General features: G+C 41.7%; 4 protein-coding genes across 4 annotated transcripts in view; 1 reads left to right on the forward strand and 3 right to left on the reverse strand.

The window, feature by feature from the left end:
* Positions 1-1,014, reverse strand: part of T265_03439 (hypothetical protein) — a gene marked incomplete at both ends in the record, with an annotated part of 17,035 nt that extends 16,021 nt beyond the window's left edge. The window contains one exon of the mRNA XM_009167923.1: positions 814-1,014. Coding sequence (XP_009166187.1) covers positions 814-1,014 — 201 coding nt within the window. The remainder of the gene's footprint in view (positions 1-813) is intronic.
* A 988-nt stretch (positions 1,015-2,002) lies between these two features.
* Positions 2,003-24,673, reverse strand: T265_03441 (hypothetical protein; the record flags this gene model as incomplete). The annotated part of the gene is made up of 3 exons (XM_009167925.1): positions 2,003-2,119; positions 12,901-13,094; positions 24,577-24,673. 3 exons carry the CDS (start codon positions 24,671-24,673, stop codon positions 2,003-2,005), a joined length of 408 nt encoding a protein of 135 aa, XP_009166189.1.
* T265_03440 (hypothetical protein) lies at positions 17,147-17,371 on the forward strand (the record flags this gene model as incomplete). The annotated part of the gene is made up of 1 exon (XM_009167924.1): positions 17,147-17,371. One exon carries the CDS (start codon positions 17,147-17,149, stop codon positions 17,369-17,371), a length of 225 nt encoding a protein of 74 aa, XP_009166188.1.
* Positions 24,674-25,939: 1,266 nt separating the features above from the next.
* T265_03442 (hypothetical protein) lies at positions 25,940-26,242 on the reverse strand (the record flags this gene model as incomplete). The annotated part of the gene is made up of 1 exon (XM_009167926.1): positions 25,940-26,242. One exon carries the CDS (start codon positions 26,240-26,242, stop codon positions 25,940-25,942), a length of 303 nt encoding a protein of 100 aa, XP_009166190.1.
* Positions 26,243-26,500: the final 258 nt, after the last annotated feature.

Below are 26,500 nucleotides of genomic sequence, written 5' to 3' on the forward strand. Positions count from 1 at the left end.
AGCATTAGTTATAAAGTCCTTTGAACTGAACCAGTGTGGCTGAAAATAGATTTTGAACATTCTGGCTCTGTAGAGATAAACGGGAATAATCAAATATCACGTTTCATTGGATACAGCAGACAGTTCCCGGTGAAGAATAGGAGGGCCAGTTTTTAAATAAAACTGGTGTTTCACTCGTCAAATTATTGGAATTAATTGCATGGTTGGGGAACATGGTCTTTTAGAGAAAAGGTCCATCTCCACAATATAACGATCCTAGGAGATGGTGTCAGAAAGGACTGAAAGAAAAGCTTGATGTAAAACTCGCACTCGTATGGCAAGAAGTTCCCAGGGAATCCATTGACAGTGATCACCTTAACTCAAGACTTCAAACTTAGACTTCAAACTTAGGTTTGAACAAACTCGTGGCTAAAAAAGGCAGACAGCCGTAAGAAAAAATGTGGATACAATTAGAATGGCCAAGAAGTCGCAATCAAATGAAACATACACCGAAAAATTGACATGTAGTTCAGGAAATGTCATTAGAAATGCTGCCTGGTTCCATGGCAACAGGTAACTAAAACCGAGGCAAAGAGTAACCTCTCTTGGTAATGTGACGAAATATTGGTGGGTCGCGTGTGCGTGTACTGATATCTGATGAGGTTGATCAGTTGATCTGTTCACTGAGCTTGGAAATCAACCTGCGAACTTTTTGTCACCGAACGGGAAGACCTCACTAGTGTGCAGTCAGGTGGCCCTTTCTTCCTTACCTGTAGGTGTTTGGCTATCCACTAACGAGGGCCCAATTGTAGGACGGTTTTATCATGATCTCACATTTTGTGGTCTCCGTTCAGTTGTGGTCTGCATTTCCTGGATCGGGCTGGTTGTTCCAACACCTTTTAGTCCGAGTAATTTTCCTTTTTTGACTGCCGCGTTCACTTTTTGCAGTACTGTATCTCGAGACTGAGTGCCGCTTGCACCATCTCCGCGTTCACTGCAGTACTGCATCTCGAGACTGAGTGCCGCTTGCACCATCTTACTTCCTCACTTACAATTGCTTGTTCCCTTGCGTCGATCGACTAATTTGGTACATTGATTTATTGGTTAGGTGACTGCCCCAATAAAACTGAATCGTCCTGCTTCTTCTATGAAGTTTTCGTTTGGTGGCTTGTGAAGATTTGAGCTCTGGGTCTGGTGTTCCCTTGTTCCTAGTGGTTGATAAATGTAGTCCATTCTGAAACGCTTGTTGGTGGATTCCTTGGTAAAGTGCTATGTCTCTGTTGGTTTACGCACTTTGTTCTTGTATGAATCAGTAGGTGAATGCTGCTGCAATCAAGCTTGTTTTCTTCCGAATCTTCGTGCACTGAAATGGGAAAAGACTAGTCCTTCCTGTCTGGCGGCAAATTCATGCCCACTTGGTCTGGTCGAAGCTTCGTTTGCGTGTGTCCTATTTGGCTTTTATCACAATCCTTGCATTTGATTCCGTATATGACATTGTTCTTAGCCACCGAGTTCAATGTTTCTTCAGTTTTGACATTATTCTTTACAAACTGTTCGCAAGTTTGTGGACGACCGGTGTGTTATGTCATTCCAGAAGCCCTACAGTCGTTCCCACGATGTTTTTCATGTATGCGAGTGTGATGTGCTTTCTCCCGCTTCAGCTGTTGTGGTGGTCTTATTTTGCTTGCTGAGCGTTCTCCAACTGTAATTCATTTCTCTGCATAATCTCGGATTCTGGAGTGTTGCAATGTGTCTCCATCCGCTAGAAGAGTGTCCGAGAGTAGCTTCCTTCTTAACAATTTGGGAGGTTGTCGTGATAGCTCAGAACTTTGTCTGAATGCGTTGTTCTTATGAAGGCCTCATTTTGTGGCTATCCATTTGGCGATCTGGTAATGAGGAAGTCCGAAATTGCCAGTCTTCTGTTGTTGTCTTCATCGAGTGTGAACTTGATGTCTTCAAAACCGTTGTCCGTCTGCTGGATTACTCGCTGCTTCTCATTCATTCTGATGATAACAGCACNGTTTCAGACGCAAGTTGAGCATTTACCATAGGCCTTCTTTTCCGCTAGTAGGCCGCGACCATCCAATACTTTGGCCACAGTTGTCTTGGCAAAATCGGGATCTGCAGATTGTAGAGTGATCTTACAACAAATGAGAATTTAATTTCATCTGGTCAACACCTCCTCCCTCAGTTCCTTCAAAAATAGTCTTCCGTTGTTGATTGAGTGCCCAGACTCACCGATAAAGTATTTGAATTTTTACTTTGACTTTCCGGAATGTTGCAGTGTGATGTTTGCACCAACACTCCCACCTAACTGCATACTGATGAGGTCTCCTTTTTTTATGAAGAAACGTTTGGTCAGTAACCATTAAAAGCACTCGAGCCGCCAATATTTTGAAAATTACCGGAATGAGTTTTCTCGGCAAATGCACTCATTTACATATCGACTTGGTTTCAACGACGGACTCGAGTAAATCTCTCGTTTATGATAGTATTCAACTGAATGTGCTGTACAAAGACCCCCTTGTGCTTTAATCAGTAAGATATTCGAGATATCTCAGCAAGTATGTGAGTAGTTTCTTTTGTGAAACAATAAGACAATAATTGATGATTTCTTGCATGTTTCCTCTAGGATGACTTCCTTATGGTTACTTGTTTTCATGAATTCAGTCAGCATTTCCTCCTTTTGTACTACAAAACCGCCAAGTATACGACAAACAGACATTGTAGAATTTCGGTTGTGTGAACTCTGCCAAATACGGCACTTTTCCCCAGAGTAGGGGCACAACCGCCCGTTGATCAAAACTGGGTTCTTAGGAGCAAGTAAACTTTTCTTCGTTTGGCTCTGAAAATGACTTCATGTTGTCCGCGCCGAAACCAAAAGTTAGCTTCATCTCGAACTGGCAGTCGTTTACCCAGAGTCTGAGTATTCGCAGGACCAACTTTATGTAATATTTTTGAGTTCTCTACATAGCCAAAGGTATCAGTCAAAAGCAATCCGTTTTAGAAAATATCTCCTGTGATTTCAGTCCAGAAGAGAATGGCTCTACGATAATCCAGCGGAATTAGTTTTCAACTGACTAATTTTGTCGATTGCAGAGAACAATAGTGTATTCTGCATTGCTCTGTCGCCGTTAAGGTTGTCCGGTACATATTTCTTAGTTTTTCATTCCTGGATGTAGCGCGGATCTATCTGCTTTCCCTGTAATTTCATTTACAAGTGTATATCACTCTTCACATTGAAGACAAATTCGGTGCGTACCGAATTATAGAAAGAAATACCTGTATCATATGGGCGAAACAAGTGATCGCTGAAAGATTTATATTAGTGCACTTGGTGTTTTATCGTATTTGATTTATTTACCCACACTTGTACAGAACACAGCACCAACGATCGTTAAAACACCGCTTTCATTACACTTTATCACTCGCCATCTGGTATCGTGAATGACGAGTTCTTAATTAAAAGTCTTCTGTGACTTATGGGGTGCTTTAAAATGGTTGCGAACAAATGACTTAGGCGTTTGACGCGTGGCTACGAAACTGATGAGACAATTTCACTAGAATTGAGACAGCATATCAAGCTCTTAATGTTCGCAAATGACAGCCCGCATCTACTTCATTGTCAGTGAACTGAAAAGACTGAACCGATACCAAATGTAGTATAAATGCAAGGCAAGAATCATTCTCAACTAGCAGGTATTTTAAGGTAAGTAATAGGCGTGAATGAAGCTTCTACGATTGCTGCCAGGTGGATTCCAATAGGAAAATTTTTTATTTCAGCGATGCAGGTAGGTGGTTGACTTGAGAAAATTTGTTTTTAAGAGGAAACCTAAGTATACAGACAGGACTTATTTGAAAAATTTTAAAAACATATATATTTAAACTTGGCCGAAAAAACCAGTGTCCTAGACAAATGTGGAGAATCCGCGACAGAGCACATTTCCAAAAAAATGAACTACAGTTGGTGAATTAAGCACAAGGGTTATTCGGTTGACCCCAGTTGTAACGAGACTCTTGGTGTCACGTCTCCTCCGTCGCTCCACGGAGGCAGAAGCGACATTGACTCGAGGGCAGCAAGTAAAACTCCGGGCTGGGGAGGGTTGCATTGATCAACTCTTCACACTCTCAGGTGCTAGAAACTAATTACATCCCTGGATTTCAACGTCGCATTTGAATTCGTTATTCTATAAGATCTTTTTAACATGCTTGGCCATGAGAAGGTGCCACGGAAGTTTATCGACGTAATCTGTTTACACATTCTGTTAGCAGATTTCATGGCATGTGAGAGAGAATCTTATAAAAGCTGTCAGACTCAAAGAAATGATGAAATTGTTTGAGGAGACAATGAGACGAAATACTGTTAGGTCTTCAAAACCCCAGTGTTCAAATAGCCACTGCTGCAAACTTGCAGGTAAGCAGCATGCAGACGACGCTGTTTACCTCTTCATAGAGAATAAGAATGCACAGGTGTTTTCATAAAGGAAACTACTCACAAGGTTGCTGAAAACTCTTTGGCAGCCCACGAACGGTTTCGCCCAGGTGTATTTCGATGAACCGAGAAAATCAAGACCAGTCGTTTGACATGCGCTTCGTACTCACTAACTGTTGGTCGTGCTGAACACACTTATTAGAACCCAGGGATAGGCACAGCAAGTTGCGGAGCGTTTCACGTATTTTGGACGTTGTATTGGTTCCAATTCTAGTTTGACAGATGAAGTTAATGCATGAATCTGCAAGGCTTGGGTCACGTTTTCTAATTTGAGACATCTGTGTAGTGTCCCTGAATCTCGAAGGACATTTGTATCAGGATACAGTTAGGGATGTCTTGTTTTACGACTGTGAGACTTGGCTTTTTCGAACAGTGCAACTAGGATGTTTTCAGATTTCAAAGACTGCTGTCTCGGAAGCACAGCTCGTGTAGTCTTGTAGTGGCAAGGCCAAAACGAAGCAAGTGATTGTGTGGGGTGGGGCAACGGGAATTTCCGTGAAGAAAGTGCCCAGCAACAAAAGCTGCGTTGGTTGAGTCATCTAGTGCGCACACCAAATCATCATTCACAGAAGAGGGTGGTGTTTTGTGTACCCAAGTCATAGCAACGAATACACAGAGGTAGCTAAACTTTGACCTGGCAGGGGTTTAGGAACGATATTACAAATCATAATGTTGTCTGTGGTAATCGCCTTCGAGGACTGGGACCGTGTTATCCTTACTGCGCCCGGTTAGGGGCGCTGAAGGATGGAATGCGAATCGACATCAGTGGCTTTTCAATTGTCGCTTTCTATCCTGATTGCCTTAATGAGTGTCTGGATTACTATGGTAGCACCAAGTCAGTTCCTCTGTCATTTTTGTTCTATTCTTCACAATAAGGCTTTCAAACAAATCGTGGTTGTACGACAGCGAAGCATCAGTGTTAAGCACTGTTATGCTGTCAATGATGACGGCGATAAGGATGATCTCTTCCTACATACTTCGGACCAAATTAAAACCCAAAATTTGTGGAAATATCATGAAACCAGGATTTGAAAATTGACACCCTATGTTGTAAGCAAAACTCAATCAATCATCCACTGATCACCACATTTCCTTTCTGTGAACTGTAATTTCTGTATTATCCTTGGGTCCAACGCTCAGTTGCCTAGATGAGAGAAATACCTGCTCATCGCCAGACTTATCTTTGGCGTTATTTCCATGCAAAATGAATACCTGTCAACTCTGGCTGCAATCAACTCTTGGATTTCATGAAATAAATCCTAGTTACCGAGAGGCTTCCTTCTTAAGACAAAGGCTAAATAATTGGTGAAAATTCTGTGATGATAGCTGACATCTATCAGTTGTCCTATTCCAACAACCGAAACTCAATGGAACATCTCACTGTAATGCCACTGATATGTCACACATTTGTTTCATATATATTTTGCCAAAATCAAGTTATTCCGAGCATTGTTCACAACCGCCCATCCTCAGAATTTCGAATGTTTGTGCATAAATTGTGTTAAACAAGGTATGTGTATAATCCGATCGATACTTTTGTCCCTAATGACTTTGCATTTAAAAGGACTCGTTTTTTGTACACTCAGAGATGCGTGATTGGGTATTTCTAATTGCTATCCCACAAGTCTGCTAGAAAAATCAGCATGCTAGAGCTGTCGCTGTCTCTGAGAAAACCAAATCAAGATAGTGGTTAGAAGTAGGCCCCATTCGAGGCGATTTCTTGTAGGACAGATTAGTAACTAGTGCTTGTCTTTACCAGAACATCACCCTTTGGGGAAAAGAACAAAACAGAGGAGGATAACTGTATTTCTAGAGGGACTGCTTATGGATAACGTGTTATCGCACACCAACCCCGGGCGCTGCACTGTACCTTAATTTTTAAGGTCATCTACACGTCCCGTTATTGTAAACTTTGCATTTCAGGTTCAATCAAATGTATCGATTTGTTGTTTGCTTTGCACTCCTGCTCGGCCTTGTGCTATCATGCGAACACACAGGAAATCACACGCATGATAAACTCCAACATTTTATCGACTGTCTCGAGATTGAATCTCCACAGATGGATACTGTATGCAGCCAATCGGAGAACAAAACTATGGCTTGCCATACCAAAGGGAAGAATTTTACCAACTACTTCAGAAGCGTTTTACGTGCCCTGACCAAGGTTATGCTCCATGTCATAAAAGAAGCGGATGATTGAAGATTTTTCTGACTATTTTTCGCAAAAACGCGGACTCTGCTTAGTAGTTTATTAAAAAATACCTGATTGCTGTCATGCCTATCTAATGAGCAGACAAACGGGCGTCATTTTTCCCATAGGGCTGATATATATCCTAGATGTCTCAAATTTGTCATCCATTTTTATCCATGCTAGCGCAGTCCAATAAATCGGTACGCAGTATTTTAATTTTTTCCTTATTCTGTGAATCTGCATTAAAGAACGACAAATCCTTGTTTCTCGGATTGTGCAAAGTATTCTTGGACGGTACTGCTTACGAACAAATTTGGACAGATTTCCTTGACCTGAAGACTAATCTGTCGCAAAATGGAACTCTGTGTATGGTGTCGAGAGGTAAAACTGAAAGTTTCTGTTTGTTGCCTAAACTGATTAATCACATCGGATCCATTAAGCATTTGTGTAGTGGTTCGTAACCTCTCTGGATAGCACGTTGTGAATATCCCATGAATGAAACACAGTTGTTCACATCTTTTCAGTGGGTATTCACTGCGCTGTTTACCATTAGTATAATGAAAACTACTCGTGGGATTTTAAGCTGTAAATATGTAAAGAATCTTTTACACCGCATCAGAATGAGACACTCCTAGTTTGGGTTAAAGTACTCTCCACTTTTAAAAGGTAAAAGTGTACACGTGACATTCTAGTGCGGCCGCACCAAATTCCTCAAGATTGTATACGTAGTCTGAACCAATGAAAATCGATAAACCTCAGACAACGGCTCAGTGCGTCCTTTATTCTTCGATTAGGTCAAGGGAAGCACACGGTTGCTATGGTAATTAGGGCACTGTTTCTTATTAATTATTCCGATCCACGTAACTGGGTTCAAGAAGAAATGGTTGAGGGAAACTCGTACCAATTGTAGCATGATACATCATCGTGCAGCACTTTCATTCAGCAGGTTGATTAAGTTGAGTTGTATGTAAAAGTCAAACTCATGTACGAACGATATCTGTTCAATTTGGGTTCATGTGAAACATAAGGTTGACGGAAACTCAGGGACTGTGCCCATTTGTTGAACCCCAAAGAGGGCGAAACCTGTCGTGGGTTGTTGAAGTATGTCTGTTGACTTTTGCGTCGTCCGAAAATTGTCCTTCTGCGACGTGGAATATCACCGAAAAAATTTCCTCTCGCACATATAACAAGGCCAAAGGATCAAGAAGTGGAAAATGGACAATACTGGTTTTCATGATATCGAGCTCTAAATTTCAGGAAGCCGTACATTTTGGTAAGTGTCTGGCGTTTCCGCAAATACTGTTCAGTGGTTCTAAATACGAGCAACGTTACTGGTATTTCCCTTTAAATGAGAGTGTTATGTAAAATATGCATTCAAACTGTTACTTTTCTGCCTGGAATGACTGCCGATTTCGACATGAGAATAAACTATAAGTGAAGTGCTGGATGGTACACGTGACTTGGGGATGAAGCGAATTATCTCACTCTGTGTATGTATATATTTATGTGGTAAAATTGGCAGCTAATATGTTTTTGAACTAATCACCGGTTTTAGCTATAATTAGCGATATCACTCTGGACACAATATATTACTTCAAAAGACCCTTCTTAAAATTGCCTCGGTTGCTGAACGGTGGTACTGTGACACCCGTGAACTCAAAAGTCAACGTTCATTAGGTCAGATCACCCTGTAAACACCTGTAAACACTTTAGGCTGGTCCATCTTGTTTCTGACGGATTTTGTTGGGCCAACTTATCAGGGCCAGTTTGGGTGCACAAAAATTGAATGAACCGTAATAAGGTGTATGTATTCGGATGATCGTTTGTGGTCGCACTCGAGAAAGGATCTGCAGGATTTCGTTTCCATCGTTTGTTTGAGCTTGAACTCTGTGATCAAAGACGACTGCTCGCTACTCAAACCACCACTACATTTCATTCATCTGGGGTACGGGATCTTCTTTCTTGTGTCATCCACATTGCAATAAAGCCAACCAATGCTTAAATATTCTTCGGGGTATGGAAGACCAACCGAAGATTGCAACAAGTACTCATAGTAAAGTCTCTTGACGAGCAAGCGGTTCGTCATTGTAAGTTAGCTGTATCTATCCAGCTTTGAGATTCCTGGTACAGCCTAAAGGTCGTCAAGATTTTCAGATTCCTGAAAACAAACTCAGGGTGCCCGAAACCTACTGAAATTTTAAAAATCCATCAAAACGTCAACGGAGAAGCTGGAGAGAATCCGGGCTATTCAATCAATGAATTGATTCAGCAAAAACCAATGATTATTCAGTCACGCCATAGAAGCACTGTCGGTGTTGATTGGTGCTCACTAAATGCTTACCAGACAGTCTGGATCAATGTCAAAAGGAGCCCTTTAACTAGCGCGGGGCCGTCGTAAATTCTGCACACTCCTGTAGCAACAAAGTTGTCGTGTTCTCTGTTGGCGAGCCTTTTTCCGGCACCACGGCACTGGAGCAGGGACAGCAGTTAGATATAAAAAAAGAAATCATAATTTGAGCCTCTTGCGGTGATTGTAAACGAGGTTAACAGGGAAACTAAAAGCTATAAACAGCAAGCTGTTCCAGCGTGTTCATAGTGAAAACTTGATGGTCGGAAGAAATAAGGATTTCGTGTACATCACTGACCGGCTCTTGAGGATTTTCTACCGTATGTGACCAGCCGGTCGGCCGTACAGCGAACGCATTCACAGCAATATAAGGAAAATCATGGGTAACTACACTTTGCTGGGTCTTTTTTTCCGGTAACATGCACAGAATATGAACAAAACAAATCCAGTTCCTCCAAGAATACATATTATATATCAAAAGGTGTGCAAGTTCACGAAAAAGGAGCTTCAACAGTATATAAACTATTATTTGGTCGGAAGGGATTCGACAATCTGGTACTAGTTTGTCACTGAATATTGTACAAACAGGAACTGGTTTGTACGTCAACCACTTAAATCCACTTATTTCCCCGTCAAACAAACAAAGCTAAGAAACTACGCAAGCACCATGTCCACGACAGATGAATTCTTTCGTCACTCTGGTAAGTGTTATTTAACGTGAAAACGGATCCATGCAGACCCCAGAAACCAGAATAATTGTCACACTACAGTCCACTTACTACTCACAAGTAAGCGGTGCAATTTGATCGTCAGTCAACAAACAGGTCCGTCCCACTAGTGCATCACATCATTGTTATGAAGTGCAAATAAGTTTACGAATCTCAGAGCGATATGAATAGCAGCCTAACCTCGCATAAATAATCGGAGGTCAAATGTGTCTTTTATATTGCCGACTAGTCGTGTCTGAACAAAGAACACTACATAATTTACACAAGCAATAGAACCAGTTAACAGCCGAGTTGACGACGGTTTCCAATATCAATAAGATTCAAATTACTGATTGACTGCTTCAAACAGCCGAGTTACGACGGTTTCCAATATCAATAAGATTCAAATTACTGATTGACTGCTTCAAACTAACACAACTGTCTTACATCCTTTTCACGTTCCTGATGAGCCCGTAAAATCCATAAGTCTAGTTGACCGCCACTCGCCGTTGATCGGTGTTCGTCCATGCGCTGAAACCCCTTGTGAGCTTCTTCCGTACGTCTGAATATCACCGTAACAATGATCTTCATGTTTTTCACTCACTGATGTTGAACGTACTCTTGACCAATCGTTCAACAATGCTGAGTATAAACGCGAGACTTAATTCAAAGACGAAATGCACTAGATTGCAATTTCTGCAAAGGAATCCAACCTGTTGTTGAGTTTGGCGGTTTGCCGGATGTTGTCAGGCCCACTGGTGCGAAATACTAATTCAGATCCGTGAAATTATTCTTTGTGAGTTGAGTTTGTTCGAACGTCACTCTCTGAGAACATTGCTTTGGTTAAATCCATACAATCTGATTGTTGTTGTATTGCTGTAGGCCATTTTTACCCAGTTTATCGGCCACCTCATTCTGATCCCAAAAACGGGATGTTGAAAATGTCTGAGAACTAAACTGACTGGATCAATGACTCTCCAAATCAATATTTACCAGGATGCCACTCCATGAAATGGTTGACTTCTTTCATAACTGTGTTATTCGTAAGTCCCTAAACTGGAATATAGCACTTATGATACGGAAACGGCTGAACTTGAAATGGACAGATAATATTGCCAATGAATTCCAAGATACCTGTCACAGCCAAACTGACTGAGTTGCAATGGGAGATGCTCTGGGCCTCATGTTGGCCGGTATTTCACCAGCTGCGCTTGGAAGCTTTGAAGTCGTGGCATCTTCAAAACGTTGCACCACCGAGCTCAACAGCTTTGCACTGATGAAATACTTTGAGCAGATCTGAACAGACCTTAGACAAACACTCGAGTCCAAAAGTCGTTCCGAGATAAGCATTGAAGAACGCTGTACATACAAGCAAGCTGCAAAATGTTAGGGTTAGGGTTAGGGACATATACTATTTTGGGGGATTTTTGCGCGCTTAAACTCCAGTCATTGTCCAGCGTTTTTGTGTTCAAACGAAAATGCATGCCATTGTTTTTGAAGGAGGCCACTCATAACGATCATGTGAACTACCCAGCAGCCCATGAGTGGTTTCGCAAACCTTGGGTTCATCAACAAGATGCAGCCTCCAGATTACTTCAACTTTATGTTCTACTTGAAAGTATACTATCCGGGGTCCACGAAATACGCACAGCTTTTTTCACCTCGGGAGATCCCAATATATCTCGGCTAAATCTTTCAGTTGAAGAATACCATAATGAAAATATTCGACAGAATATAGTTTACAGCAATTCAGTTTACAGCAATTGAGGTTGTCAAGCATTCTTTCGTCTGAATGCGCTTCTTATTATTACAATCCTCGCTGCTATTGGATGGTTTATATGCTCAATTCCTGCGACCTCTTCATTCACTGAAACTGCCTCCGAAACACATTACTACATATATACACCTGGTTGACACAGCCGTTTGAACGTTGCAGTGTAATTCAGGCCCAAGAACTCGCAAGGTATAATTTATCTTCAGGTTTACTGGTTTACTGGAATATAATAACGGATACAGGGGTCACTTGTAAACGCTAGGTCAATTTTTCTTTAGCGTTTTTGGCTAATATTTCTACACATTTAATGGTGCCTTGTCAATACCAAATTAAAATCACCAAGAAATTATGTTTGTTCACGTGGCAACAGATCAACCTGTGAGTACGAAGAACTCTCACACCTGTTACGAACTGGGTAACCCAAGTGTCGCATAGAGTTTACTTTCGAGAAAAAATAAAGGTCTTTATTTGGCCGATCCAATCGGGCTCGATTAACTTAACCTTTTGTAAGCTTTTATGATACGGCCATGTGGCGATGATTCCAAGGTCAACTCAACTTGTCTATATGTGATATATGTTTCCATCTTCTGGCTGTGGTAGTTTACAATCAGACTAGTTTCCCGATTTTCATCTATTTTATTTATTTATTTATTTAATCCTGGACTGAAAAATGGGAATTTCTCTACCGACAATGAAACGCCTGTCGGTTCTGCTTTCGCAGTTTTATGAGAGCTAACATAAACTATAAGCTAATATACATAATATATATGATATATATAAGCTAATATATATGAGAGCTAATATATAACATATAATATAATATAATCTCTTTCGTTATAGTAACTCATCAGTCGGTTTCGGAACCCGAAACTCCACAGCATAATTTATCCTCTGTAAAACTGATACTGGATGCTTGGTCGCCTTATTCCGATTGAACCGAGAGTCTCTAAAGACTTTCATAATTGGATGACTCTTGTCTGACATCACTTAGATGCTCAATTAGTTTTCCATCTGTTCCCAAGTTATTCTTGGGCAGCTGTATATTGGTTTCGATCAAACCTGGGCTCAGTGTCCAGTAGGTCCGTGACTCGATGACGTTTCTATTCCATTTCTTCATAATTTTAAAGATCACTCATAAAGACGCATTCGAAAATGTCTTTGCCAACCCTATTTCTACTAATATGTGCTGACTTAGCGCAAGTTAAATTCAAAATACCCAAGTTTTAGAAGATGCGACTTTTGTTAGTAAATCAATAACGTTTTTCAAGCAATTTAACATTGAAATGGAGCTATTTATTCATTTTCATGATGGCTCTGTTTCCCCTGCAAAATGAAGGCTGCCACTTTGGACATCGCACGTAGCATACTCCTCACCAATTCGCTCCAGTTTTTCCCCTTTGTTTGACAAACCGTGTGCCCGTCATCTCCTTCTATGCATTGTGTCTCCATTTCTGGACCGTCCACTTCAATTTCACTGAGTACTTGTTCCAAATCGTGTTGCTCATCATCGACAACTGTTTCTTTTCCCTTGTTCGCCTCGCAGATGACCAACAATAGAAGAAAAGTTGCGAAAACACCGGTCGCTTTCATCATTATTTGATATGCTAAAAACAATAAAAAAATCAATTTTTAGTAAAATTAAACAAATATAGATATTTGTAACGGTCAGATTCCTTCGGGAACCTAAGTACAGACTTTTGAAGACGGAAAGTGTCTCAGCAGTATAACGTGTATCATTGTCGACCGCTAATTGCTGCCATATCTGTACATGTGTCAAGCGTCGCGCGATGGCAGTTTACAAGAGAGCAAAGTAGCATTATCTCGTTCCATTTTACGAAAGACTATTTTGAAGATAAGCTAATCGTCCTATGTAATCTACCGGGGCAAAACAACTATTTGCACCATTTAATCGGGAAAGCTCTTAAGAGCTCATCCCCGTGCTAGTGTGTGGCAACTGGAGTAGCCTGTAACCTCTGGACTCGTTTTGAATAAATCAATCATTCCCAGCAATTAGTTTGAAAGCTGTCAATCAGCGTATAAGATGTCTCGCGCATGAACCACAGCTCAGTTCCTTCTCGTATTCATATGCATGACATATAACCTAATAATTTTGTCTAATCTAACAGCTCATTTCGACTTCTCGTCAAGGTTCTCCTTTTTTTATCCACAATAATGTGACTTATTTTGCATTTATCTGAGTAGGAACTACCAACTGAATGAATTCCATCATTCGTCAGTTAGCTTTTCTATCCGATGTCTTGTGTACGTACAAGGCCTATTTTATATTCAAAGTTGTATTCTGAAAGTTTTTTCGTCACCACCGTGTAGTTTGACTCTTTATTCGCTTCACTTGTCCATGACAAATGTGACTGGGTTATATTTTGGTGCAGTTGTCGTGTATATTTCAACTTCTTGTCGAGATTCGTGACTTGAGTTTAAACGACTGTGTCTAATCTAGCAATGGTCACAATAGGAACTACCGGAGGAATGTACTCTCTCACTCACTAGTTAGGTGTCTACTCGACGACCTCTTTAAGTTTGAAGATCATCTTAATTTAACTTCGTTTCTTGATCTTTTATGTCGTCACCCGGTTCGCAAAGGGCAGAGAGTATGAATCATTCGTTGTGTAGAACTTTCTAGATTCGTGGATGATTTCTAACTGAATTTCTTTGTAAGTAGTGCAGCAAGAATCTAACTGTAAAAAACCTTTCGTGGAAAATCAAAAGCAGCTAAGCGGAATGACAATCACTTGAAGATAACACAAACATAAACAATTCTATGAAACGATGCTAAAGCGAATGCGCGAATGCCCGCAATCAAGAAGCACAATATCAGCTGAGCGATCAATTCAGCGGTTTTTGTGATGGAGACCGATGATATATTTATCTTAGATTGGGCCTAGAATCAGTTGTCGTTAATGGGATACCGGCACCAAGCACAGTGTCAGCTGAGCGATCAGTTCAGCAGTTTTCGTGATAGAGACCAATGACGCATTTATCCTAGATTAGGCCTAAAATCAGTTGTCGTTAATGGGATACCGGCACATCAGTCCAAGTGCCAAATTACTCCTTCATGAGTATAAGTCAAAGGGAATGACTGTGCTCTTTGAGCCTTCAAAGAATGTCATTTTGTCCGCCAACGCTGCACAACAAACACAACAGCGAAAATAATGATTCGTTCACATTATTTGTAAAGAAAAGCGGGCAACATGGTTCGACCAAACCAGAACTCATCTGTTTCAACAGAAAGTCGGCAACAGCTCGGAACTTACTTCAGCGTGTTTGTTGTTATCCGACACGAGTGAACTCACGCTCCTTTATATATCCGATTGATTGTTGCTTCAATTCATCGGTTCCGAAAACCATTGTCAGACAGGCCAGCTAAAGCATAGGTGTTGGAAGGCAATTTTTCATCTGTCCTGGTTCGTCTTTTTTACAGATCAAGAGTCGCTTAGTCAATAGGGTCCGCTCTCGTTTGGTGGATATTCGTTTTGACAGTGAAACGGAGTCACACAAAGTCGGATGTGTTGACCAGGTTCACCAAAGTCAGCGTTTAACTGGGGCAGCGGTTAGCTGATACATGTTTTGTCTGCCACTGTCACTTGAACTTCGCGCGGTTACAGTCCCCAGTTTTACTCATAGTGAAAAAATAGCTCTGAGTATTGTTACTAGAGTACGGTAATCTACCAAGGTATATGCAACTTCAAAGCAGCAATTACTCTCTGGATAAAACACTATTAACGAAGTGAACAATTTCGCAATTTCACCTACAGCAAACGGAATGCCCAAATGATCGAAAACAGTTTGGTCTATCTACCACTCTGAGCATCAAATATTTTGAATAACGAATAAGTTATCTCAACTTGCACGGTGCTTCACTGAGGGAGATGAAGTACTACGGCGAAAGGTGAAACACTTCAGGACTGATGCGGATATCTCTATGATAAACAAGTGGTTGGGGATGAATACCTTTTCATTCAACCATGTTTAAGCCGGTTGTTAGCTTGCAAGCTTACTGGTCGATGCTGAGACGTTGAGTCTTCATCGGCCCTAAGGTCTTACATGCTACACTAGTTTTGCCTTAGCGCAAACCGACTGTATGCATTCAACTGTGCGCAGACCTTCAATAGGTAAACTATCTTTGACTAAAGCATTTTATTCAAATGTCAGTTATTCATCTCAGTCTGCTGAGTTTAGTTTCACACTACGAAGCCTGAGCCTATAATATATCTAGTGATCCGATGTAATGAGGCACCGAAATCTCCGGCTTCATAACCACATCACAAGACCACTATTCTTTTCTATGATGCGGGCATAAAAATTCATGCTTTGCGGCAAAACCAGCGTGGATCTGGATTGTTGCAGAGTGATGTCAGACTGCAATAAATCCTCAAGTGTCAGAGTTCACTGGATCGGTATGGCGACAAGGTGCACAGTAATTTGAGTTGTTACGATCGATTGACTGAATTTGATAGAATTTAAGGCCTAATATTTGGTACTGTAAGCTGTATAGTTTGACAGAGCTACAGATGACTATCATTAAATTAGTCAACTTCCTTAATGATAATATATAAGCCATATTTCCAGAGATTCATTCGCTCTATTTGTATTCACATGCACGCGTTATATAGCAATCGTAAACTGCCTTTGATTGTTCGCGATTCCCGTATATACACGCACGCATTCACGTCCAGTCCCTGGACAATAGCCTGTCCAAAGCAAAAACTGCTCGCCTATCGAATCTGTAGGATAAACCAAATCTTTAGACACATGTCAGAATATCACCAATAGCCCATTTTGTTCCGAAATATGCAGCCCAAGTTCTACTGCTAGTTAGGATTTGGTTTCGAGATATGCAGCCCAAGTTCTACTGCTAGTTAGGGACCCATGACTCCCTCAGCCAAACTCATAGCTACTGGGGCAACCGTCCAGTCCTTTGTAAGTCAGGCTTCACTTGGGCTGTTTGTAAAAGGCTTCTTTCAACACCATGGGATCCAAAATTAGAGAAGGAAGACACCTACACTTTCTCTTCTGCCTCTCCGATAGTACATTCATTGGCCTCTGTGCTTGCCATTAGAAATTCCTGCAACCCCCCGCTTTCAGGTAGTCGGCACTGGAGTCTGGCTTAAACAACAAATGAACACATAGTTACACAATCTAACATGTGTATGTCATTAACAATCATGGCCTTTTAGAAGTTACGAATCTCCGGAACATTTGATGGAGAGTAGGAAACTCACCATCGTACTACATATGCACAAACTTCCTACTAGAGTATGTGATGAATTGGCACTCCTGCCTGTATGAACATCAGAAGGAATATAACTTCGTTTTAGATGCGTTTGATGAGTTTTGATACATACAATTATGAACAAAGTATAACGTGTATAAAATCTTGATGCTCCCTACCCAGAACGAATTAGCAAACACAGAACTCGTCCAATCAATCAACATTAAAGGACACAGAAAAGCTGGATCTACGAAGTCGGCAGCTGCGCATCAGCTGAAACCCGGGGGGGACACAGATTAAAAGGATTTCACAAGCGTGGTTGCGGTGCGTTTAGCTTGCCTGACGGGAGCAATTAAATCGACATTTACAACTGAAGCAGGAAGCACGGCCAGTTACTCAGAAGCAAGGAATGGGAGTGACAACACAATGCATGCTAAAGACAGACTAAACAAAGAAAGTGCCGTGAAAACACAAAGTACCGGGAAAACCAATCCAATTCAGGAAAGTTGGACAACACAGCAAAACAAATCTCAAGCGTGCCAATCAAAAGGACGAGAGAACCTGCAGAAGAATGTAATGCAGCCAATCATTGCAACGAAGATCAAGTCACAAACGGGCGATCAAGATTCAGAGATAGCCGGTCTCCAGTAAATCGTTGTTTTGGATGTCATTTAATTTTTAATGTTCCGTGAACTCCAGCCAATAGGGACACTGATGATGTCCCTACGCTTGGTGTGAAACAGTGATTAGCCGACTGTAAGCTCTGTGGACAAATCAATGACCTCCTGACCGACAAAATGGTCAACAATCTCAGTTTGCACGAGGCCAGCATGGTCGCTTTGATCAAGCTGCATATCTCTCACAGTCAGGTAGATGTGGTAATTGTTACCGTTAACGACTTTCATCTAACTGCGGGGTTATTGGAACAAACTGGTCAAAAGCCGTTCATTGGTGCTTCAACTCCGATGCAAATAACTCTTTTGTTGTCAGCACGCCGCAAAATGAGTGTGCACCACCTGCAAGCGGTAAAGTCTACTAGGTGTATATATGGATTAAATTGAAGCATTCGTCTAATTACGCATGCCGTTTCCTGGCGAAGTACGGTCAAGACAGGTAGTCTCTTTTCATGAAAGGGGCCGCGCGTTGTCTAATAAAGTCTGTGTTAACAGAGAAGAGTCGTCGAATACCGGTGAAAGGAAGGTTTACAAAAAGCAAGCATCCATCTTCTCTTAAACACATTTTCCTGAACTTTCCTGGGTATTCGTTGACTGTTACTCAAGTCCGAGCAAACACTACAAAGAAACTTTACAAATTTCGCACCGGATCTCCCTTTTCAAGAGACACAAAGCGAATTTACAGTAAGAAAACATATTACTCGCATGCCTTCCCATCAGTAGCATCACCGTTGCACCGGTAGATTTGGACGAGTCATCTCATGTTTTGACATACCAGCTTGTGTTCACAGAATGCCCCAAATCTCGACATTTGAAATTTAAATCCTAGTGTTTGGATACAAATGTTGTATCTTCTAAGTTACGGTAGTGATGAGTTAAAGCAATCTACATATTCGGCCAGTTCTGGTATTGTAATGTCCGACGATATTTGGTATCCTGGTTGACAGGTCTGCGACGAGACTTTAATGGGACTTGTTGGACGTTGTACTTCTGAGGAATTGAGGGCCCTTTATGATTCTGCATACGCAGTAAAGCGAAATGGCATGAAGTCCATGGATTGATACCTGATCACTGTGACTTGGGAAAATTTCTATACTACAAATATGAGATTGCGTTGTTTCGTTGGTCAAATCGGACATCTGTGCCCTGTCGCACGTTCTGCAACAGCCTTTAAAGATACGTGGACCCACGTATTCCCTTGTGCTTCAGGGGTAAACAAGGAAGTAGGCCAGAAAATCGTAACTTCCGTGTGAGCGGTAGTAGGATGCTTGGGTTTGTTTCCTTGACCCTTCCGTACCATATTTGGTAATCTAAGCGCCTCTGTAAGACAATGCCCGGCCTCTTGGTAACTCCTTCGATCAACAGAGTGTATGCCGTGTTTGCTTTCAGCATCAACGCATTTTTGCATTGATTTGATACTCCATTGTTTGCTTTGTTGAGCAAGGACAACAGTGGATAAACAGCAGCCTTCAGCCCTACACAATCAGTCTAGTCGGACTTTTGAAGAAATGTCTGCAGGTGGGGACACTTGTCCCAGAAGTATGTGCCAAAATAAATCGGGTAGCAGCTGCTGTGAACAAACGTAACTCCCAACACCAATTGGCCTTAAAAGCGACTTTGGTCCTCAAAAACCACCAGCTGAGGCAGCGAGTTGGTTCACGGTCATCACGGGATATAATAGTACTCCACTTTCTCCAATGTGGTCGGGATCTGCTTAGACATTGACTTAACCCACGCGATCACTACCGCATGGTGCAATTCGCAGGTGAGCCATGTTCCACTAAGGGCTGTCAGAAAAGACGACATTCTTCATTTATCTGTCGTATTATTGAAGGCTGATGCAAAGGACTGAAGCGATTAGTATAGGGTTTGTATGGATAGTTTGTATTGCCTGTTCTTCGGCAGTCTGTAGTAAGAAAAACATTGAAAGTGTCAGTTGCTGGGTCCCTGGATTGTAAATGTGGAGCAGAATACGGGGTCAAACGGCTACCTTCAGCGATTAAACTCTGGCAGTCAGTGAGCATCCCCGCTAATCGCATAGCGACGGCCCATTGTTGTTATCATAATCCATGCGGACCTGAGCTCCACGCTGGAAAATTTAGTGGTTCGTTTTTCGAAGTGTCTGCATTCATTAAAGACATCTAATTGAATAGGTGTTCTTGTTCTTCATCTGCCAAAACTTGCTCAGTTTAATTCCAATACGTCTTATTTGTCGTCAGTCAACGGACAAAGAAGTATTCCCCAACTTGTCCAGTGCCTATTTCAAATGAAACATTACTTCAGTTTTGGCTGCCTTGGAAAATCGAGTGACTAATGCCGCTGATTTTTGCTGCACGTTTCCCTTATATAAGTCTGCGGACTACCCGACGTATCAAAACACAGCAAAATTACCTCCTAATGTGGCTTTATCCCTCAGGTCCAAGGGGTGACTTGTGAAATGGTCTGTTTTGCCGTGGGCTCAATGAGGAACAAAGATTTCAGGTGTTGTCCTTAGACATCCTGATAGTTTGACGCACAAATCGCGGTTGCGCTAGCAACGGAATTGTAGATAATGACTCCTACAAACTGCCTCTCTTGGAAGATTGGTTGAATTAAAGCCTTCAATTGCAGGTTGGCGTCTCATTGAGGCACACGAAAAGCATTGATTTGGAAGCATTCTGTGAGACGCCTTCGTGCTCCGAACCATGGGTGTAGGGCAGTTTGTCACGGGCCAGTTTTTTGGGTATGGGTGTAGGGCAGTTTATCACGGGCCAGTTTTTTGGAAAATGGACCTCGTGACGCATGTGATTACATTTTATACGTGTTGAGCTTTGTGCCTAGGTGACTAGCTAATTAGACTCTGACTCATTAAGGAAACTATTCACAAGTTGCTGAAAACTGTTCGACAGCCCATGACCGGTTTCGCCCTTTTTGGGGCTCATTAGGTAGGCGCAGTCCCCGAGTTTCCGTCGTGGGCTGTCGAAGAGTTTTCAACAACCTTGTGAGTAGTTTCCTTCATGAAAATATATTGCGATATCTCGAATGTCGTGCCAACTGAAACATGAGGCGGCCTCTGTGCAGCACATTCAGTTGTAGAATATCATAAATGAGAGGCTCATTTGAGTCTCTCGCGAAAAACAGATTGATTTGCGAATGAGTGTATTTCTCGTAGACTGTGACTCGTTTTGTCTCTGTCTCTCTAATTAAGGCGAAATCAATTAAAATCTGCAGAATTCTATGAAAAACTTTTTAAATCAGGAATATTAGTGCGCAACAGTCTTAGCTAGAAGTCACAACCACGTAAGCGTTCACCAAACGTCAGTCCTGGTTCACATTATGAAAGATTTCGATGCGATAATCAGGTATTTCCCTGTCACACGGACGAAGCAAACAAAATCTGCGATTACCTCATCCACAGCGGTTGATGGGCTCTCTGATCGCTCTGAAGAGAGTTGTTTGACCCGACAACGGATTCAATCAGCCTGCAGAATTAAGATAAATTTTCACACTCTCCTTATAACTGACCTTCAAAAGTTCACGTACAACCAACAAATAGGCGGTGCACTTTGATCATCAGTCGGCAAACAGGTTCGTCCCACTAGCGTATCAAATCAGTTCTATGAAGTGCACATAGGTTTACGGATCTCAGGGCGATATGAATAGTAGCCTAACCTCGCATAAATAATCCGAGGTCAAATGTGTCTTTTATATTGCCGACTAGTCGTATCTGAACAAAGAACACTACGTAATTTACACAAGCCATAGAACCAGTTAACAGCCGAGTTGACGACGGTTTCCAATATCAACAACATTCAAATTGCTGCTTGACTGCTTTAAACTAACCCGACTATCTTACATCCTTGTCACGTTCCTGATGATAAGGCTAGTTGGCTGCCGCTTGCCATTCGTCGGTATTCGTCCGTGCGCTGAGGCCTCTAATGAGCATCGTTTGTCCGTCCGAATGTCACCGTGACAATAATCTTCATGCTTTACACTCGCTGATGTTGCCCGATCACTCAAAACTACTTAGTGTAAACGCGAGACTTCACTGAAAAACGAAATGCACTAGATTGCATTTTCCTGCAGATATTTTGTCGACATCCTCCTTGAGAACGGAGGTAAAACTGACCTAACCAGATAATCCGTGGCAGGTAGATTACCCAACAGGGCGAAATTTACCTCACCCATTATTTAGGTATCGATGAGTTTGGGTAAGTCATCAGAATTAGCACTGTTGTACAACCGGTGAAAATTTTGCAAGATACTGATTAGCGAAGATCTTATCGGTGCCTCTAAATTTCGTGAAGCAAAGAACACACCAGTCTTTTATTCATTCTGACTTCTACTTTGCAGCTAATATAGGACTTCATATTGAAAATTGCGCATAAATTGACATAGGTTATTAGTGTTAAAAATGCGTCGCAAAGGAATACCGTATGATGGGAATAACGAGACCTCGATCGGAGACCGACAAGCAACAAAATTCGCAATGTCGTCGCTCACGCATGCAAACGATTTCAAGATGGAATCCCAGCTCGTTTTGAGTCTATCAAATGTTATCATTCCTTGTGGAGTGCGTTTGTCATAACGTCACTCTCTGGAAACTTTGCTTTAATTAAGTCCACACAATCTGAATGTTGGTTAAGGTGAGTATTTGTATTACTATGAGCCATTTTTACCCAGTTTATCGGCCACCTGATTCTGATTCCAAAAAGGGGAAGGTGGAATTGTCTTAGAACTAAAATGACTGGATACTGACTGGAGCAATGACTCTCCAAATCAATATTTACCTGGGTGCCACTCCATGAAACGGTTGACTTCTTTCATAACTGTGTTATTCGAAAGCCACCAAACCTGAATACAGCGCTTATGGTTCGTTAACCCCCCGAACTTGGAATGGTCAGATAATATTGCCATCGAATTTCAAGATACCTGTTACAGCCAAACTAATGGAGTTGCAATGGGAGATGCTCTGGGCCCCATATTTGCCAGCATTTCACCAGCTGCGCGCTGAAGCTGTGGAATCGTAACATGTTCAAAGCGTTGCATCACCGAGCTTAACAGCTTTGCACTGATGAAACACCTTAAGAGAAATTCAATAACCTTAGACGCACCGTCTAGTCCAAATGTCAACCGGAAATGCGCATTTGGGAGCAGTGTTCAGGCACCCGAATTGGAGAGTGGCGGCATTATCCCCAAACTTGAAATTCTCAGTAACCAGACATTCAGCGCAAGTCCGATCAGTCTGTTGACCGCAGCGATGCCACCTTCGAAGATCCCACTAAAGAATCCACTTCTAAGTGCAACCACCTTTCGTTCCGCTGCGGATGGCCATGTTTTCAATGGGCTGCCTCATCCAAAATCAGTCTCCTCAGAAGAGGTAGATGTCGTGAGTCTTAGATGGACTAACTTGGACAATTCTGTGGTGTGTATGAATCACGTCTAGTTCTGCTTATAAGATCGTTGTTTATTTATTTATTTATTTGTTTATTTGCTTATTCAGTTTAGCAAAACATGACAATAGAGCCAACTCAGGTCTACATGAAGCCTCCCACCGCGTTATCCCTTGTTACAAAATAAAGTAGCGAATACTTAGTATGCTGTACGAAACAACAGTTCCACAAGTACACTCGTTTGTATAAAAGTATAGTTTTTCATGAAGAAAACAGTTGAATCTTTTCTGTATGACAATCTTTAACTGAGATTAATGCGCAGAGGCTTTCAATGTTTCAATTGATACGATATTCAAGATATCACAGCACATTTTCATGAAGGGAACTACTCAAAAGTTTGCTGAAAACACTTCGACAGCGCACAACCGATTTCGCCAGAGTTTGTGCTTATCAGGCACGCGCTGTTTCAGAATTTAGATCAACCTCATGCCCTACTCAAGCTGGACCCACATTGTACGAGCTTCACAAAATGCGCTCGTTCACACACCACTCTCGATTCAATGGGGGAGAATCAACTGAATCTCAGCTTAATCTCTCATTTACGATATTTTAGTTGAAAAACACGATTGAGAGACTCAACAGCGATACGTTTTAATACTATTATCACAATGACCTGAGGTTGTCAAGCACCCTTTCGTCTAGCTGCACCAACCCTTATCACAATCTCTCTGGTGTTGGAGGGCTGTCTACGCTCAATTCGTGCCAGCTCTTACCTTTGAACAAAATACAATCAACTCCTCTGCCTCCAAAACAAATAACGCATCCTTTACAGATCTATCGTGTAATGGTAACTGCAACTGAAAACTCTCCGATATCCCACCCGGTTTCGCTCATCTTGGGGCTCATCAGGTTGGCGCAGTCCCCGAGTTCCAGGTGAGCCTCCCGCAAAAACCAAATTGGTATGCAAAAGGGTGTATTTTGCTTTTGTATAGCTTGGCTCCAATTTACTGTCTGTTTTAGTAGACCAACTTACATAAGCTAAGTCAATTTTTGTTATTCTACTACTGATGGCTGAAAGATTTGGCCCCATTATATTTTGTAATACTTCGTCTGTACGGAATTACAATACGCCAATAAAAATAAACTGCACAATGTCCCAATAAAATTATATTCGTTTACATGGTAACTGATTAATCGATTAGTGCGCGGAAGTAGCGCATGTGTCATGTCTAAGGTAACCAAAATGTTACATCGAGTTCCGCTTAACTTGTCAGATCATGGTGGTCTCAGTAAGTTTAATAATTTGTGAGTTTTTTTGATAGAACAAAGTGCTGGATTCCAAAGTACACACAGCTTTTATATCTGTGATGAAAAGATGTTTCCCATCTTCGGCCTGTGGTAATTCGCAATCAAACAAGTGTCTCGATTTTTACCAGTTATTTTGTCCTGGGCCCAGAAAGGAATGTGATTCTGGCTACTGACTTTGAAAGTACACTCGTTTGCAAACAAATCTAGTTCTTTGAGAGACTCACCTGGAACCCAGCTAAATTGATCGTTTGTGGTGCTTTCAGGCAACTGAATGTGCTGCATTCAGGCCGCCTCATGTTTCAGCCGCTACGATATTCAATATATCGTGATATACGTATATTCGTAATGCACCACTATTCATAAGGTTGCTAAAAATTCCTCTACAGCCCTCGACCGGTTTCGCTCTTATTGTGGCTCGTCGGCTAGGTGCAGTCCTCGAGTTTGCGTCAACTTTATGTCCTACTTGAACTCAAATTGCACAAAATTAGCGAAATGCACTCACTTACAAACAAATTTGGTTTTGCGAGAGATTCATCTAGAATTTGTTGGTCTTGCCCATATGACGTCCTTCGTTGTTCGCACAGTGGGATCACGATCATTATAGATTACAGTAGTAAACACTTGGTCAGCTTACAACTCGAATCTCTGCAGCACTGTGTGTCCTTTTTACTACCGAACTTTTGATAAAATATCAGAGTTTGCAGATTTTGGTTTGACCTAACTGGGCTCCTCAATAAACTATTTAGGATATCCATCCCTATCCATAATATTTTTGAGTAGCTGAAGCTTGATGTCACTTTAATTTTGGGGAGCATGTTTGACTTGATGCCGCTGATATTTTGTTTTTAAGGTCTACAGGGTGGCTCAGTGGTTACAGCGCTAATTCACTGGCCGGAATGTCTGCAGTCCGAACCCTACCTGACTTCTCCTGTCTAGGCTTGAGCAATCTGATAGTATCCCAGCTTTCGTGCCACCTTCGGGTGGCATGGCAGCTAGACATCGAACGGTTATTATAACTATCATTATTTAGTAACTTCAGGATTTAAAGCGTAAAAACCCGTTTACAGTCCCGATTTTACGGATAGATCGGTTGCCTCGGTGTGAAAGTACGTCTAAGACGGCAAGTAATTACTCCTTCATAAATTCCCCTGAGATTTGGGTCCGTTTTTGACGAACTTCTTGACTGACGCCCGATTGCGGTCGACATATCGTTTGCGTTACATACTGGCCGTGATGTTAGATCGTCCATACTCCAACAGGAATCATAATAACGACTACTATCGGTTGCTCACTGCCACACCATCAAGTTTGCTCCGAGCTGAATTCCAAAACGTACAACTAAAACTATCCACTCTTAGTAAGGTTCACCAGAACTGCAATACGGTCATGTACTGAGATAATTAGGCCATACGGGCCATAAACTGTTTCAAGTGAAGGCGCGGCCAATGATTCACATCAGAGGGGGGAGGCTTGTGAACTGGAACAACGTGCGCGGAATTGGAAAACATGGTAATATTGACACGTTGACAAACCGAAGCATACCACACAACTCTGTTTCCACTTTTTGACTTCAAACAGTTGTAAAGTACGAAGAGTCTGGCGATACCGTTGCCTGGTGCAAAAATTGCAACATCCAGATTTGCTTAATCGTTCATCTACGGAAAGGTCATTTCGCACTTGGAAAAAACCATTGTTCACTCTTTTAAAAGCAGTTGAAAAGATATTTATTACATCTTTTATGTGCAGAGCTGTCACAAACTGAATTCCCGTTCAACCAAGTTTTTGGAAAGGCGAATTTCGGGAGCAAATCAATCTAATGTGTTGTAGTGAACTTCGCGGAACTAGTTGAATTGAAATATGGTCATTTATTCATCATCATCATCATGGTTGTGTTTCTCCTGTAAAATGTAGGCTGCCACTTTGGACATTGCGCGTAGCATGCTCCTAACGAATTCGCTCCAGTTTTTCCCCTTTGTATGACAAATGTTATGCCCGTGATCTCCATCTGGGCATTTCGTCTCCCATTCTGGATCACTCACTTCAATTTCACTGATCACTTGTTCCAAATCGTGTTTCTTTGGTTCCGCAGCAGATTCTTGTGCCTGTTTTGCATTGCAGATGACCAAGAGTAGAAGGAATGTTGCAAAGACACCGGTCGTCTTCGTCATTCTTGGAGATGCTAGAAGGAAAAAATGCATTCATTTCTTAGGAAATTGAAACAAAAATAGATATTTGTAACTGTCAGACTCCTTCAGGAATCTGACGACTGATTTTCAAAGACCTAAAGATCCTCATAAATACGACGTTTATCGTTGCTGACCGCAAATTTCTGGCCTGTCCATGTCGAATATCACATTTTACACGACAGCAAGATTGCGAAGTCGTATTACCTCGTTACTCAGAAAATTGACATACTGTTCTTCCGT

The sequence above is a fragment of the Opisthorchis viverrini genome (genome assembly GCF_000715545.1).
Source record: "Opisthorchis viverrini unplaced genomic scaffold opera_v5_49, whole genome shotgun sequence".
Classification (NCBI taxonomy): domain Eukaryota; kingdom Metazoa; phylum Platyhelminthes; class Trematoda; order Opisthorchiida; family Opisthorchiidae; genus Opisthorchis; species Opisthorchis viverrini.